This window comes from Magnolia sinica, chromosome 1 (assembly GCF_029962835.1).
Source record: "Magnolia sinica isolate HGM2019 chromosome 1, MsV1, whole genome shotgun sequence".
NCBI classification, from domain to species: domain Eukaryota; kingdom Viridiplantae; phylum Streptophyta; class Magnoliopsida; order Magnoliales; family Magnoliaceae; genus Magnolia; species Magnolia sinica.
The window spans coordinates 100178663-100196409 of record NC_080573.1 but is presented as its reverse complement, the minus strand read 5'-3'; the positions used below and the strand labels follow the sequence as shown (position 1 = coordinate 100196409).

At 38.2% G+C, this 17747-nt stretch overlaps 1 protein-coding gene across 1 annotated transcript in view; it reads right to left on the bottom strand.

Annotated features, from left to right (window-relative positions):
* The window catches only part of LOC131252441 (uricase-2 isozyme 2), a 45455-nt gene that overhangs the window by 5838 nt on the left and 21870 nt on the right, over window positions 1–17747 (bottom strand). Inside the window, exons 3-4 of the mRNA XM_058253076.1 lie at window positions 17221–17296; window positions 3551–3660 (exon numbers count right to left, since the gene is read on the bottom strand). Coding sequence (XP_058109059.1) covers window positions 3551–3660; window positions 17221–17296 — 186 coding nt within the window. The remainder of the gene's footprint in view (window positions 1–3550; window positions 3661–17220; window positions 17297–17747) is intronic.

Here is a 17747-nt window from a genome sequence, read left to right as displayed (position 1 = left end):
AATTTGAATATAGTTGCATTAGTTTAGTCAGACCAACACATAGCTTAAGACCCTATACAAAGGAAACCTATTATGTACACTTCTTTTTTTACGATGTTATGATTTAAAAGTGTGTATTAAGGTTTTTTTATAACAATCCCTGAAGTTTCATTGAAAAATTCAACCAATTTCCCAATGTTTCCCCATGTTTCTCAAAAAGTGCAATAAATTACCCAATACAAACGATATATCCCATGCAATAACTGATATATAACACAATACTGATATTTCAAACATTGATTCCAATAATGCTTCTTTTTGTTCTTTTGTAGAGAAGTTAGTTGATGCGGACATCAGTGGTACGCCCTTTAGAGTGTACCAGAGGAGGCGTCGCCGACGGAGTACCAGAGCGGAGGAGTTGATGTGGATGGATGACAGGTCCATCGGACCCACTTTCTGATGAGCTACGAGTGCAAGAGTGGCATGACCGCACCCCTACCATAGATCCATAGGTCGGATTTCACACCCTACCACACAGGTGTTCACTCCGACCATAGATTTATGGGCCAAATTTCACACCCTACCACATGAGTGTTTTAGTTTTGGACTCTTTTTTATTATTATTATTTTTCTTGTTTCAAGGGCTTTATTGCAACTTTCTTTATTTTTCGTCTTTTTGTTATTTTTCTTGTTTCAAGGGGCTTTAGTGCACTTTTACTTTTTCCATAGCTTATATATACGTTGTGAGGAACCATATTTTCATTATTATTGAATGAATAAAAATTCGTCTATTTTCTTCCTCTTTATTCAAGAGATTAGGATTTCAGGATTGGCCCTTGGGTGTTGAGGATTCCACCCCGATTTCAGGTTTTCCTCTTTCTAAGATCTTCGAGGTGTAGGAAAAGGTAAGAATCATCCTCCTCCTTTTCTTTTGACAACAAAGGACCTATACCTTCTTCATCTTGAACCCCTCATCCTTCACCCCTTTCGTTTCTCTCTGGATACCCCTTTCTAGTTTGAACGGAAAAGAGGGATGATTAGTCAGTAGAATCAGATCAAAGCTTACTCGTGGACTGACTTATGCTAGATCTGAGATATCCTCATATCCCAAGGTCATCCATTTTTACTGTTTACGTGATCTTATGCTAAGGTGCATGATCCTGACGGAATAACCTCATCTTTGTGTTGAGATTTACCTAATCCCTTTGTTTGGAAACAGTTAGTTAATTGGTGTATTTATTTGAATATTCTTTAACCTGATTATACATGCATCTAGGGTTATGTTATCACATGTCCCTGCATCATTAGTGCTCGACATTTTGAATTTGAAATTTAACAAAAGAACTTAATTAGGGAGTAATTTGAAGAGAAAAAACATCTTCTTATTGTAGGAGTATACAAGAGTTTCATTTTGGAATAAAACGCTTTTTTTTGGGGGCAACAATTTCACAAGAGTTTCATTTTGGAATAAAATGCCTTTTTTTTTGGGCAACAATTTCTATACTTGGCCTCCATGACGTTCATCTTGAGAAATTTCCTTCTAACTATATTTTTCCTATTTCAGCATACACGACAAAGAAAAAAAGGCACATGTATGCAATTTTGCCAACGTACAACATCGTTAAGGCCTAATGTGGTCCGAGCCAGCTTTCATACCCAGTATTTAAGTGTTAGACATGAGTATGGCACCTATTTTGGAGCACCCCAAGCAGTCGTTTGCAAGCAAAGTGACATGAAGTTATAGATCCATGGATGACTTTCCCGGTATTATTAGAGAAAATTTCATGCTTACTATATGACTTTTAGGTATACGGGGATGGTTTTTTTCTGGAAGAAAAAACTGAGGTATATCATATTAAATCACACTTAGAATAGGGTTTCAAAAGAACCAATAGCTTGAAGAAAAATTTTTAGGAACTGATTGTGTTTTTTATGAGTTTCCTATTTCTCTTTGAAACACCCATCATTTGAAGAGATGAAGGAAGGACTTTGGAAGGAACTTTGAAGAACTACGACAACTATGATGCTCCAGGTCAAGGTTTCACTAAGGATACAAAACTCTCCAATTTGACTAAGTTTCCAAGAAATCCAGTCAAAATAACCAGGATAACTGTTGCCACAAGAAATTAGCAATGTCGTTCGCAATCCCAAGCACATATGGCTCGACTAAGTAAGCATCCAACAGTTTGAGGGTCAGGTGAGTAGAAACAAGTGATGGCTTGAGATTAGGAGCAAAAGAGAACAAGAAAGAGAAGAAACAAGAAAGGAAGAAAGAACATGGACTCTAGAGTCTTATACTTTCCTATTTTTTCTGATAAAATTTCAACATTTTTTGGGTAACAGGAAAAAAAAAAACCTGGCCGATGTGGACCTGTAGTGTCCAATACAGGTCTGATACGCCCTGTAACATATTGTTTTGAGGCGTGTATAATACACCCTCCAATACCGATATTCAGAAGATTGCCTCCCATTAGAAAGAGGTGTGCATTGGATATGCATTGCAACATATCCATGTTTCATGTGTCAATGCATTTTAGGAAGCTCATATTCATTTATTTTGATTTGAATGTCATTTAGTTTTTTGTTCCTCATCATGTCATTAGGGAATCCAAGGATTGGAAATCATTTTTTAATCAAGAGAATGATAGCAAGGTTGAGTTCCATTCAAGATGGAAGCTTTCCACCTTAAGTTTTCCTTATTTCATTTAATTCTCTCTCCTATTGTAATTCTTGATTAGAAAGAGGTGTGCATTGGATATGCACTGCAACGTATCCATGTTTCATGTGTCAATGCATTTTAGGAAGCTCATATTCATTTCTTTTTATTTGAATCTTATTTAGTTTTTTGTTCCTCATCATGTCATTCGGGAATCCAAGGATTGGAAATCATTTTTTAATCAAGAGAATGATAGCAAGGTTGAGTTCCATTGAAGACGGAAGCTTTCCACCTTAAGTTTTCCTTATTTCAAGTCTCTCCCCTTTTGTAATTCTTGCAACCTATATGCAAGAGGAATGGAAAACAATTTCAGCACATGTTTTCTAAAATTTTGATGATGACGTTTTGTTCAAATTGTGCTTGAAGATACCTTCTTCATTTCTAAGCTCGTGGGTGAATTTAATCATTAGGAAAGAAGGGTTTTTTTTATTTTTCTTTTGAAAACTTCTGACCATCAAGGAAAAAATTTCGCCTGTCTATCAAACAATGTGACCCATCTGTAGGGAGAAAGTCATGTAGAGTATATCATGTACTGAAGTCCACACCTTCAACCTAGTATCCTAAATGGCCATATCAGTAATCAATTATTTTTTCTTTTGTTCATAAACAGCATTTGAAAACATTCTTCTAAGGCACGTAATCAATGATCAGCATTGCAGGGGGAAGGGGTAAATGGATCTCTGCTAATTGAGAACAAATTTATAGAGCAAGGAGAGAAGTCCAGGAATTCTGCCATGCATCTACAGGGAGCCCATTTATCCAGTAAATAAGCCTTGTAAAATGCTAACCTATATGAATGGTGTAGAATGCACATATCTCTAAGACAACAGATTCAATAAAGCAATAGAAACTAACCTTGGTTGTTTTTAGCAAAGCCAACCCTTCAATACCAGAAGTTACCAGCAAATCACCCCCCTTCATCACGGTTACTTCAGTAGTGTGTCTCTCAGATCCAAGTTTAAAGCCTAAGATATTGCAACATAAAAAACATTAAATAGCAAAAGGATAACTTCTCAAACTAGAGTAATTGCAAAAAATAATGGATTTTCTTGAGAAGCTTTGAACACTAAGGGAAATCTCCAAATGTTATATCAATCAGAAATCATTCGAAAGAGCAGTTCCTTTTCTCACTTCACAACTATATTTAATCCAAATGGTTCTATGAGCTAACATGTATGGGGTGAGCTCCAGTGGTACCCGTACCCAGTGTTTGAAATATCGGTATCGCGTTACGTATTGCATCCTTGGGATACAGATACGTATTGGTTATCGTATAGGATATATCGTTTCTATCAGGTAATTTATCGCACTTTTTGGGAAACATTGAGAAAATTGTTCAATTTTTCAATGAAACTTCAGGGATGGTTAAAAAAGACCTTAATACACACTTCTAAATCATAACATCTAAAAAAAAAGAAGTGCACATAATAAGTTTCCTTCGTATAGTGTCCTAAGCTATGTGCTTTCTGACTTAACTAATGCAACTATATCCATATTGAATACATAACATTTAGAGTGTATGTGATGATCATTTCATCAAACGCTCCTAAATACTTCGAAATTAGTCTCAATTGACAGTTGGGTCAAGGGAAATTTTGAAAAAACATAAAATTTTATTACTTTTTACTTTAAAAAATGAATTTTATTTTCTGAAAATTGACAAGGACTTGACAAATCAGTAGATCAGCCCTCATACATGCTTGATTTCATGTTTGGAGTGCAACATTGCAAGCAATTTGGGAGAAATTGGGGAAAATTTGAATTTTCCCCAAATCAAACCACCTACACTCAAATGTCGAAATTATAGTGTATGTGATGATCATTTCATCAAATACTTCTAAATGCTTCGAAATTGGTCTTAATTGATAGTTGGTTGAAGGAAAAATTCGAAAAAAAGAAACATGAAGAACATGAAGAACCAATGGATATCAAAATCGAAGCTCCAACTCCATGATTTTTCATGCAAAACATGAAGAACCAATGGATTTATAACCATTTGACACCGATTTAACATAATTTCAAAAAAACAAAAAAAGGATCGGAAATTGAAAATGCTCACCGGATCGAACATGTAGGATATATCAGCACTACTTGTGTGTTTTGTATCGCACAGGTGGGATAAAAGATATATCATGGGATATATCGGCTGATATCGTCGATATTTAAAACATTGCCCGTACCATGTTAAGTTATGGTGGTACCGAGTAGATGTGGGACCCTGTGATGTGTTCTCGGAATCCAACCTATCTTTAAAATGCATCACCTCAAAAAACCACCAGAACCCAAAAACCATCCTGGTCCAAAACTCAGATGGGCCACGGAACAGGGAACCCATTGAGAGGGAATGCCCACTGTCGATTCGCGTGGGGGATTCACTGTGTTGTTTGTGTATAATGAAGGCCATTCAGACCCTTCATCCAATCCAGATGAAGGATCAGGCTATTTTACAACTCAAGTGGGCCCATGTGAAATTCAAGGGTAGACATTCCCTCCTAGCTCTTTCCCTTTGTTATGGTCCGCCTTAACTTTGGATCAGGCTGAGTTTTGTATGCTAGGGGCTTTTGGAGCTAACGCGTCCAACCCGCCTTGGCTCCCACTCTGCTTGGCCTTGGTACCACTGGAGCACCTCCAAACATTTAAAGGAGTTGTCTTCCTCTTAGGCATAATGTAGGGATCCATTCCTAGAAGATTCAATTAGACAATTAACGTTATGCATCGGCTAGTAGATAATTATTATCCGTTTTGGACAGGATAGTTGATGATTTTGCTGCATTGGCTATGTCTTTCCCACCAGAGTGTTGTTTGGGTTACTTCTGAAACTAGACCCAATGTTTTTTTTTTTTCTTGTAAAAATAGATTTCTGGACTTGCACTTTGAGATTTGTCCAATATTGTATAAAATCTCTCTCTGAGAAAAAAAAAACAATATCTGCCCTAGTAACAGACCGTTACAGGGACATTACAGCCAATGTGTACAAAATTGGTTACATATCAACCAATACATAACGGTAATGATAGTTACTGTTACATCGTACGGAACTGAAACAGGGGTCCTTGAAAAGCATAACGTTCTTAGATGTGACAGTCAGAAAACGGCTTGTTTTCTGCCTATTTATGTTGCATTTTTTCCATTTTTCAGCTAGCCAAGTCGCTCATACACCATTCTACTACTGGTTTTGATAACTACTAGTTTTTGTTTTTTTTTTTGGATCAAAACATTACATAAAAGCAATTTAGGCCAATTGACGCTCTGTGGGCCATTTTTCAGAAAAAAATAAAAATAAATCAAAAATAGATATTTAAACCCATTTTTCTTCGTGATTCACTGTTTTGATGGTTCAATCTGTTGTGCCATTCATAGAAGATCATAGCCATGTGCTTTGTTGAAATTATTGATGTGATTTTCTTTTTTGTATTTACACAGTTTTTTCTGTTTTTTCTAAATAGGAAAAAGCATTTTTTTCTCTGTTTTTTTCTGATTTAATGCTTCAATCTAATGTGCCATTTATATAAGATCATAGCCATGTGCTTCATTGAGATTTTTTATGCGATTTTCTATTTTTATTTTTTAAAATTTTTGTATTTACAGAGTATTTTCTGTTTTCTTAATAGGAAAAATAAATGGTTTTTTTTTTTTTTCTGGTTTGATGCTTTAATCTGATGTGTCATTAATATAAGATCATATTCATATGCTTCTTTGTGATTATTGATGCAATTTTGAAATTTTTTATTTTTGGATAAATATATGCACATTTATTAAAAATATGAAAATAATTGTTTTTTCTGGTTAGATGCTTTAGTCCGATCTATTATTCATATAAGATCATATTCATGTGCTTCTTTGTGATTATTCATGCAATTTTGTATTTTTTTTTTTAATTTGTTATTTTCTAACAAATATATACCATTTTTTTTTAAATATGAAAAATTATTATTCTCTCTTTTCTTTTTCCTAATTTAATGCTTCAATCCGATGTGTCATTCATATAAGATAATATTCATGTGCTTCTTTGTGATTATTGATGTAATTTGTATTTTTTTTTGTAATTTAATTCTCGGATAAATATAGGTTGAAAATATGAAAAATAAATTTTTTTTTTTTTTTTTTCTAGTTTGTGCTTCAATCTGATGTGTCATTCATATAAGATCATATCCATGTGCTTCTTTGTGATTATTGAGACAATTTTCTATTTTTTGTAATGTTTTACTTTCGAATAAATATATGCCATTTTTCTCTGTCCTCACTCATGGTTCAGTGGTAGACTCACAAGAGTTTCAACAAGGTCATGGGTTCAAGTACCCATTGTGGTGTGTCGCTGTGAGTATGTGTTTGAAAAAAATATATGTGCCATTTTTAAAATACGAAAAATAATTATTTTTTCTTTTTCTTTTTTGGTTTGAAGCTTCAATCTTATGTGTCATTCATATCAGATCATAAACATGTGCTTCTTTGTGATTATTGATGCAATTTTATATATTTTTTGTAAATATATGCCATTTTTTAAAATATGAAAAATAATTGTTTTTTTATGGTCCGATCTAATGTGTCATTCATATAAGATCATATTCATGTGCTTCTTTGAGATAATTGATGCAATTTTATAGTTTTTTTTGTAATTTTTTCTATTTGGATTAGTGACTTTATGTTTCATATTTTGTTATTTTGGGCAGGTTTTGGAGCTTAGTAGAGTTTAATACTTTATTTCATTCTTTATTGATTAGAACTTTAATTAATAAATCTATTTGGATTTGATCAAAAGTTTAGGAATTTACTTAATTAATTCATTCTCCCATAAATACTCGGTTTAGACAATCCCATAGGCCATAACTAGTTGATGTAGAGCGGGTCATGAACACTTTTTTTTGAAAAGCTTTTTTCGATTGAAAAAACTGGACAAAATTTACATTTCAGGCCTACTAGGAAAAAAGGGCCTAGGAGCGCCTATCATAACCCAGCCCTACAAACCAAGACAAACAAATTTACATCTCCCTAATAGCACCCAACCCCACCTGATCAAGGAAAAGAAACCCTCTTACCCGCCGAGGGAGATCCACCAAACGAGAGCCAAAAAAGGCTGATTGGGAGTTACTCCCCATGCGGGGTAAAGCATCGACTGCAGCGTTTCCTTCCCTAAAGATATGCATGAACGCCACTTGCCCTTGAAGGTGAAGCATCACAATTCTGGAGAGCCAATATTTTCATTTCCAGCCCAGGTTGGTGCCCTCGTTTAAGATCTTAACTAGCAAATGAGAGTCGGATTCTACCACCACTCTAGAATAGCCATTGGAGAGAGTGGGAGAGGCCATTATATACCGCACGAACTTCAGCACCAAAGTTAGAGATTACCCCATAACCAGCTGAAAAATCGAAAATAAACTCACCCTTATCTCCCCTACAAACTCCTCTGCCCCCTGCCATACCTGGATTGCCTCTTGAGGACCCATCGACATTAACTTTCACCCAGTTTGTAGGTGGGTGCAGCCATTTAACCACACGGTGCAGGCTAGGCCTTACCCTGTTCAAAACTCCAGACACCCCAAAAACTGAAGGTGAGGACGCCGCACCCACCGAGCTTCTGATGGTAGATAACCACCAGGAGACACGAGCAATTACGAAAGAAGTAGATGGGGACTTCCCCTCGAAAATAGCTTTGTTTCTCGACTTCCACAACTCCCAACAGATTGAGCTTGGTGCCAGATATTGGGTGATGGGATGCCTGGTCCCGGCCGAAGAGGACCTCCACCATTGGGATAGTCTGGATTCCACCGATGTAGCCCGCTTCACGTTGATCCCAAAAACCATACCGAATTTGTTCCAGGTTGCCATGGCTAGTTCACTTTCAAGAAATAAATGAGCAATTGATTCTCCAGCAGGGCCCTGGATAGAATTATCACTGCAGCAAACGCATTTTGACACAATTTGGATTCCTCTAGCTTGGATAGCATCATCAACCGGCATCGCTTTGAGAAGGATCTTCCAGACCAACAGAGAAACCTTTGGGGGCAGCTTACTGTGCCACACCCATCTCGCCCAACTCTTCCTAAGGGAGGTAGACCTACTTCTGGCCCAAGCTGATTTCATAGAAAATAAACCCGAGGGGGTATAAGGCCAGATAGGGGAATCTGGACCATCGGATAAACAAAAACCAGCCTGAAATATGTGATCAACTACCTCCTGAGGGAGGAAGTCGAAGACCGTAGAGGGAGGAAGGGGGCCATTCGGGCCTAAGAATTGTTGAACCTTCAGAGAAAGCATATTACTAGGGATGATATCAGTGACAAGCGACTGTAGGGGGGCAAGCCCTGTCCAGTTCATGTCCAAGATGAAGCAGAGAAGACCCGATCGGAGGCGGAAGTCATCAAGACTGTCAGAACCTTAAAATAGGCATATCTCGCAAACCGGAATAAGTTACTCGATGTACCATATATGATTTTGGGGTAGGACGAGCTACTTTTGCCCACCAAACCGGCATAGCCGGGTTGCCCACGCCGAATTTGCAAGATTCCATCATATCGACGGTCGAATTCCATGTTTATTTCCATTTTTATCATTTTTAGTAAGTTTTAGTTTGAATATAACTCTTCATCCGTTGAGCTTTAGGAGTTGTGTCCAACATGAAAAGTGTTTAGAAAAATTAGGATAATAACGTGGTTAAGCCACATAGGACACTCACTATAAATAGTACATTTACTATTTATAGTAAGTTGCGAATTCTAGGAGTTTTAGTTGTAGTTTGATTCTGAAATTTCTCTCATTGCTTAGTATCCCTATTTAAAGGGTTGTGAACTCGTTTATTTCATTCATCAATCAAATTATGAATTTATAAAATTTATTTCTATTTTTCTTGCTTTTTTCCTCGTGGATTCGAGAAATCTCCGAGTCCAGAGAAGCTCTGTGGATTCAGAGTAGTTATCCTTGAGGAAGACAGTGATCGATCTCATCACGTTCATCCCTGTGTTACTAGTTAAGAAAATGGTTGGCCAACAAGGGAGGATATTGGATGGCGATATTGTCAAAGGGTAGGTGGCAGTAGGCACCAAATGAAGTGCAATTATTGTGAAAGACTAATAACAGGTGGAATCATACGACTTAAACAACATTTGGCACATTGAAAGGGCCAAGAGAGATAATAATCTTGACGCAAGTTAGTTTGGATGAGTCGAAGTGGAAACGAGTTTTCATGTAAAAGAAGAAAAGTGAGGTTGTGGAAGCAGCCCGATAGGAGGTGTTTGGTCCTGATTATATGGGCATTCATGATGATGAGACTGTTGAATCTGATAAAGATTCAGATCGGGAGGTGACTATGGCTAGGAGAGTGTAAACACTGCTCTTGAAGATGAACAACGTCGACACATGTTTCACTGGAGGGGGTCCGTAAGTGATTTGAGGGTGGGAGATTCAGATCGGGACGTGACTATGGCGAGGAGAGTGTAAACACTGCTCTTGAAGATGAGAACGTCGACACATGTTTCACTGGAGGGGGTCCGTAAGTGATTTGAGGGAGGGGGGGGGGATAACTGCAAGTGGGGTAGGTTTAGTGATTATGACCTATGTTTGGCAACCAAAGGGAGACATCTTCCTGTGATGCCCAATGGATGTGGATGGGAGCCCAGGAGACCCTCCATTAATTCGATCCTATTTAGGAATGAGTTAACTAAATAAAAAAAGATCAAACAAATGTGGATTAAAACTTCCGTTGAGAAGTTGGGTAGGGCGGCAGCCAAGAACATGCCAACATACCCCCAAATGCAGCTAATTCTTTGTACTAGCAAGTGGTAATCGGTGTAGTGGCACAAGCAGGCGGAGGAATTAAGGCACCCACAACTAATGAGATTAGGAGGAAATGAAAAGATGCAGAGTATGCGGATGTGTGAAGGCACACATGGCTACCTTTAAACCCGTATGGCAGGCCAGAGGGTATATGATCATGTGCGATGGCTAAACTGGCCTAACCAAACGCAACATGATCAACTTCATGGCGTACTACCACTTAGGAACAGTGTGCCATAAGTTCATCGATGCATCAGATGAAACAAAAAATGCTGATTATATTCTCTAATGGATAAAGTGGTGGATGAGATTGGAAAGGAGTATGTGGTGTATGTTGTGATCAATAATGAAGCAACATATAATGTTACAGGAAAGATGTTGATGTTGACAAGACCACACATCTGGTCACCATGTATTACACACTACATAAATCTTATATTGAAAGATATTAGGAGGAAGAAAAGTGTTGCGCAATTGGTCAAAAGAGCCAGAGAAGTGATGACATTCATTTACAACCATAATAAAGGAGTAGCCATAATGAGGAGGTTCATGAAGGGGAAAGAGCTATTTAGGCCTGCAGCGACTAGATTTGCAACTTACTTTATAGCCCTGGAGAATTTATACCAGCGTAGGGAAGTGTTAAGTGAGATGTTTGCTTCTTAGAATTGGCTCAACACAAAACATGAGAAGAAGACATCAAGGACACCGGTTAAGGTTATCAAGACCATAAGGGACAAGAAATATTGCAAGAAGGTTGCAAATATCATCAAGTGATGGAGTCACTAATAAGGGTACTCCGTCTTGTTGAAATCGACGAAGCACCTACCATGGGCTTCCTCTACAATGTCATGGATATAAGGCCAAGACAACAATTCATTTTGATTATCAAAATCACATTATCTACTGGAAGATGATCGATAAGAGATGAACTCAACAACTACATCACGATCTTCATGCAACGGGTTACTATCTAAATCCTAGGTATAGACATGCCCAATCATTTGTTGTGTATAATAAGGTTCGTGTCGGGCTAAAGAATGTGATAAAGAGATTAGAGCTTGACTCATATGTGCAAATAAGGGCATTGAATGAATTGAATACATTTCGAAATTGCCAGGGCAGCTATGGAAATGCTCTTGCACAACATACAGTATCTAGGTTGCAACTGGCTGAATGGTGGATGAATTTTAGAGAGTGTGCGAAAGCTCTCCAAAAACTAGCAGTGAAAGTTTTGAGCCAAACAACTTCCTCTTGCTGCGAGAGGAATTGAAGTTGTTTTGCATTTATCCATTCAAAGAATAAGAATATATTGCAGACTAGGACGTTAGACGACTTATCTTCATGCACAACAACATGAGGCTAAGAATGTGGTGACATCATAAGGGCATTACAGTAGCCGACAGTGACACTGACGACTGTCCAATAGACTTTGACAATATTTATGATGAGGACGACCCGCTTCTACCTTCGTTGAAGGGAAGAAACTAATGGTGACATCACGTGCATACGCATGCCCCCCATACGCACATGCGCAAGGAGGAAGGCCCCACCATCAACCTGGATCGATGATGACATCTATGGAGGGCCTCCTAGTTAGAGGGTTGTGCTATGGTTCCTTGGAGTGGACCTGATCATCATGTGGATCCAGTGTTCAAAATATCGGTATCGCACAATGTATCGCACCCTTGGGATACAGATACATATCGGTTATCGCACGGGAAATATCGTTTGTATCGCACTTTTTGGGAAACATGGGGAAACATTGGGAAAATGGTTGAATTTTTCAATGAAACTTCAAAGATGGTTAAAAATGACTTTAATACACACTTTTAAATCATAACATCTTTTTAAAAAAAGTGCAAACAATAGGTTTCCTTTATATAGGGTCATGAGCCATGCACTGTCTGATTGAACTAAGTCAACTATATTCAAATATAATGTATAACATTTATAAACGTATCAAAACATGTATGAAAACACAACTAAGTGGACCCCACCACAAAAAATGGTGAGGACAATGACACCCACCATTGAAACCTTCCTAGGACCCACCATGAAACCTTCAATCACCACTGTTTCTTTTAGTGTGGTCCACATGGGATTTCGATCAACCTCATTTTTGGGCTAATGTCCTAAATGATTTGAAAAAATGGATTGATGGCGCAGATAAAACACATACATTATTGGCTACTGGTACAGAGCGTTAGTAAGCCATCACATGAAACAGTGATTATTGAAAGTTCACCGTTAAAAATATATCAAGGCCTATTTTAAGTAGATCCTTAATGATTATTTGTCATCCAAATGGTTGATAAGGTCAATCAAAGCTGAATGAAGGAAATATATAAAGATTAGTGTAAACCAAAACTTGTGCCTACTTTTAATGGTCATTCACCAATTTTTCTGGTGTGGTCCACCTGAGATCTTGATTTGCTTAGTTTTTCGTGCAACGTCCTTAAATTATATGAAAAGACGGATGGACGGCCTGATAAAACATATACATCAATGTGGACCCCACAGAGCCCATGACAGACGTTTGTCCATATCTGCGCATGCATTAAAAAAGTATCCAAATTGCGTCCTACACAGCCCGTCTCCAGCTTCGAATGGGCAGCAGCTTTGATTGGCCACCGTGATGTATGGGTCTTATCCACACAATCCATCCATTTTTTGGCATCATTTTAGGGTATAAGCCCAAAAATGAGGAAGATCCAAGGCCCAAGTGGACCACACCACAGGAAGCAGCGGTGATAATGATTCTCACCGTTGAAACTTTTCTAGGGCCCACCGTGATGTTTATTTTCCATCCAACCTATTCATGAAGTTACGTAGATCTAGATGAATATAAAACACAAATATCAGCTCCATCCAAAACTTCTATGGCCCCAAGAAGTTTTCAACGGTAAGAGTTTAATCCCCATTGTGTAGTCCACTTGATCTTGGATCTGCCTATTTTTGGGTTTATATCCTAAAATGATATGAAAAAATGGAAGGACAGTGTGGATAAGACCCATACATCACGTGGCCACTCAAAGCTGGGAAGTGATTGGCTGGCTGTACCACACATCGACTATATAGCTGGTGTAGATAAGTGTCATGCGAAGACGAGCGCCAACGCTCCGAGTTGTACGAACGGTTCAAAGGAGATCAAAGTTACATGGCCCCACAATGATGTATTTATTATATTCACAGTTCATCCATTTTTAGAGATCATTTTAGAGCATTACACAAAAAATGAATCATATCCAAAGCTCAAATGGATCACACCAAAAATAGCAGCGAGGATAATGATTTTCACCGTTAAAAAATTCGTAGGGCCCACCATAACGTTTATTTTCCATCCAATCTGTTAATAAGGTCACAAATACATGGATGAAGAGGAAAAACAAATTTCATATTGATACGAAACTTCTGTGACCCCCAAAAGGGTTTCAATGGTAGACATTCAATCACCCCCTTCTTTTTGCAGTGTGGTCCAACTGATCTTTAGATCTATCTTATTTTTCGGCTCAAGCCTTAAGACGAGCTCGCCAAATGGATGGACGGTTAGGATATAACAACACCTCCTGATTGGACCCGCAGAACTTGTTGACGTCAATACGCCAGCTATATAGCTGGTGTGTGGTACACCAGCCAATCCGCTTCCTCAAAGCTGCAGGTCGTTCCCAGCTTCTGAAGATGGCGTCCTCAACAGAGATAGGGTTCCGATCATCCCAGAACCCTGAAATACTGAAACTTTTCTAAAAAAATCTCCCAAATCCCCGGAGTTTTAGCAGACTACTAGCTCTTGATCGAGTGGCCCCATGGTTCCAATCACTTAGGTACCGAAATCCCCTCTTATAAAAGATTTTCCCTATTTTTTTCCTGATTTTCCGATAAATCTGCGGATGCAACACGATAGTATCGCTAATATCGGCGATTTCGCAAAAAAAATCGTGCGATATTATGTGACATATCACACGATAAAAAGAATTTAGGTTTTTTCTTTAATTTCCGAGGGTATCGGATGGGTTTCATCTCGATGGGTAGCGATAACGATAATATCGGCTGATAGTATCGATATTAAGAACACTGTGTGGATCCCACCATTGGATCTCATGATTGTATCCCACTACCCTAGATGATCTAGGACTTTGAGTTTTCCTTATTATTGTTATTAGGAACATCATGAACGGTTTAGATTGCTTTGATTAGTTGTTATTTTTGTTACTTCGTCTCTAAGTAATAGTTTGCACACATGGCATGGCTTTTGGGGTATAGGGTTTTCTTATAAATAGGCAACCCTTTGTAGGTTTTTTCTCATTGAATATTATGAATAAAATTCTGCATTTTCGTGCTTCTCTAATTCTCTGAGTTGTGGAAATCTAATTAGGTGCAAAACCCTCCCTTCTTCGAAGGGCTAACTACCGTGGTGCGAAGCCACACCCATCCCAAATCGCCCCCACCTCCTACCTTCTATATTCATCATCTCCCACAGCCATCCACTCTCCAAATCCACCCCCTTTTGCAGCAAATCCTTCCTCTACAGTAGATTTGCAGAATCAGGCCCTGCAGGAGGGCTAAAACTTCGGCGGAACACCGTGCACAGACTGGACGTCCGATCAGCCTGAGATTTGGTGCGTGGGTGGCCCACCCCTGGCCGACTAGACCCAAGCTTTCCTTTTTTGGGTTCATGGACCCCACAAACGTGCGGGCAGGATTCCACGCACGTGCGTCTGGACCCAGCAGCTGTCCACATGTGTGGAACATCTCAGGTTCGTCTCTCCTCTATTTCACCCCTCTCGCCTTATTTCCTAAACCCTAATCCTAGATAATCCTAAATCCCAAGTTCTATTCCACTTTTACAACCCTAGGTTTTCCCGAATTGAAATATATGAATCCCTTGGATTGGGGAATAATCCTTTGCATGTGTGGATGAATCTACTCTCCTTTGAGCATTGTTTGGTATATAATTTTTAATTGATCCAACCCTAACATGTGTAGGCTTGGACCCTTGTAGATTCCCCTTGTTGAATGCTTATTTTTATGCAGGATGTGTAATTTTTGTGATTGTTCTAAATTAGTATGATCTAAAGCCTGAAATCTTGTATATCATATTTAATTGTCATGTCCTGCATCAGAAACATATGAAAGATAACAGTGAGGAATAAGAAGTGGATGACCAAGTGGTATGCCCAGCACAACAAGAGAGTCGTGCAGTTGTCTTGGACCCACAAATAGGGACAAATTTCATCCAAAGCCTAGCTCGGCAAAAGAGTACAAGCACTAACAACAGCGAGATCGAGACAGCTGATCATGGCGATGGGGATGATGGTGCACCTAGTGTTGGTCCCACTTCCAGTTTTGCTTGACACACCATACAGCCCTCTACAGATCGCGAGGTTGATGAGCTTCAACGGGGTACACAAGACCGGACTTATGAGTCTACCGAGTCACAAAACAGCTAGTAGGGGGAAAGAGGAGCATCATGGGGTGGCTGGCACCAGTGGAGCACTGGGACATCGACAGTCTTACAGTCACAGACATTATGGATATTCTTACGGCCAATCGCAATATATGGAGCATTTTCCGTCACATTCATGTTGGAGTAGTCCTAATTCACATGTTCCATATAGATACAGATATCTAGATCCAAATCCAAGTTATTCATCACAGACACAATCTCACTCTCAGCAGTACAAGTACGACCAACAGTATAGCTATTCGACTGGCATTGGAGGATACCCTTACTCAAGATCGAAGTCATTGCCTGGTCAAGATCAATCTTCCTCTAGTTTCGTTGACCTAGTATTTCCCTCTTGCACTGGATATTATGGATATGCAGCACTTTGGGTTTATTATGTTTGGCACCCTGGGTTCAAAATCCCCTCTAATCCAAAAGTAGCTATGTATAGTATATTTACAGGGATTTGAATTTAATTACTAAATCAACTTTAATATCTCTAATTAGTGTACATATGTAATGTTTGGCACAATGGTTGTAATAAGCCCGTTGAAATATATATTTTGCCTAAAAATGATGAAACTCCAAGTCTTGGATGGGCCGCAAGCACAAGATCACATTCGAGTGGCTAACCAATGATTTTTAACCATTGATTTACATGGACAATGTTTGGACAGCGCAGATCATCATATTAAAGTAATTATAGTGATGCAATTGATAATCTGATTGTTTTAGGATATCATCAGTGGGCCATGTGCCCAATAGACTAATAGCCAAGTGACACACATGTAACTCTTGGAAGGATTTTAGATCTAATCCAAGCTTTCACCTTGGATTTCAAAACCCCCTCTTCAAGGGGATTTGAAACCCCCAGTTACTTTATGGTGCCCAAACATCCGTCATGCCAAACAACCCCTTAGATTTTGTTTCACGAGTTTACTTTTTTTTTTTTCTTTCTTTCCATGCTTTATTCTTGACAACTTGATCTACGAATATTTTTTTATTTGTCTATCATTGAGTTGTTTATTTCATTGTTTGCATCAAATAGCAATATTATTTGATTTTGTGGCCTTCTCAAGGATTAACAGAGCACCTAATAGTAGAGCTGATATCCTAGCAAAATTGACTCAAAGATAAGGATTTTTGTTGTATTATTTCTTCCTTTTTCTTCTTTTAATAAAAATAATCATTACCCTTCAAAAAAATGTTGTGAAAAGATTTTAGGTGTCTAGTGATCAAATTCCTATTATCCCTACCTACATCATACAACAAATATAAATATGTTTCTCTGAAAATAGTTGAACATGCTAACCATGATCATGAGGTTGACCATCTATAACAACACGTTCCCATGGCTTCTCCACTACTTTTATTATTGCAGTTGTGACCTACACGACAAGAATAAGGATTAAATTTCAACAAAGGAATACAAATGAAGCAAAAAAGGGTATTAGACAAATATGAGAGGCCACAACTCACAAGTGCTTCACCAAAATAAAAATGACAATGTAATGTTTCTTGAATAGCATGCCTTTTACTACCCTTCATCTACCAAAAAGCCAAACTAAAAGAATCTTATGAAGACGTAAATGTGCATGTCAATGGACATCACATGCCTGAAGTCTATGTAAATCAAATAAATGGTATCCCAAAAGAACATAACAAATCCCTTTGGATCTCTGAACTTCAATACATGAATATCAAATGCAATAATTAAATCAAATATAATTTACAAGACATGATATCATTACTATCATTTATAGTCAATATATATTCAGGCATGAACCAAGGATGATTATATTTGGTTACATCATGGCACGTAGCCATGTAGGCTATGCA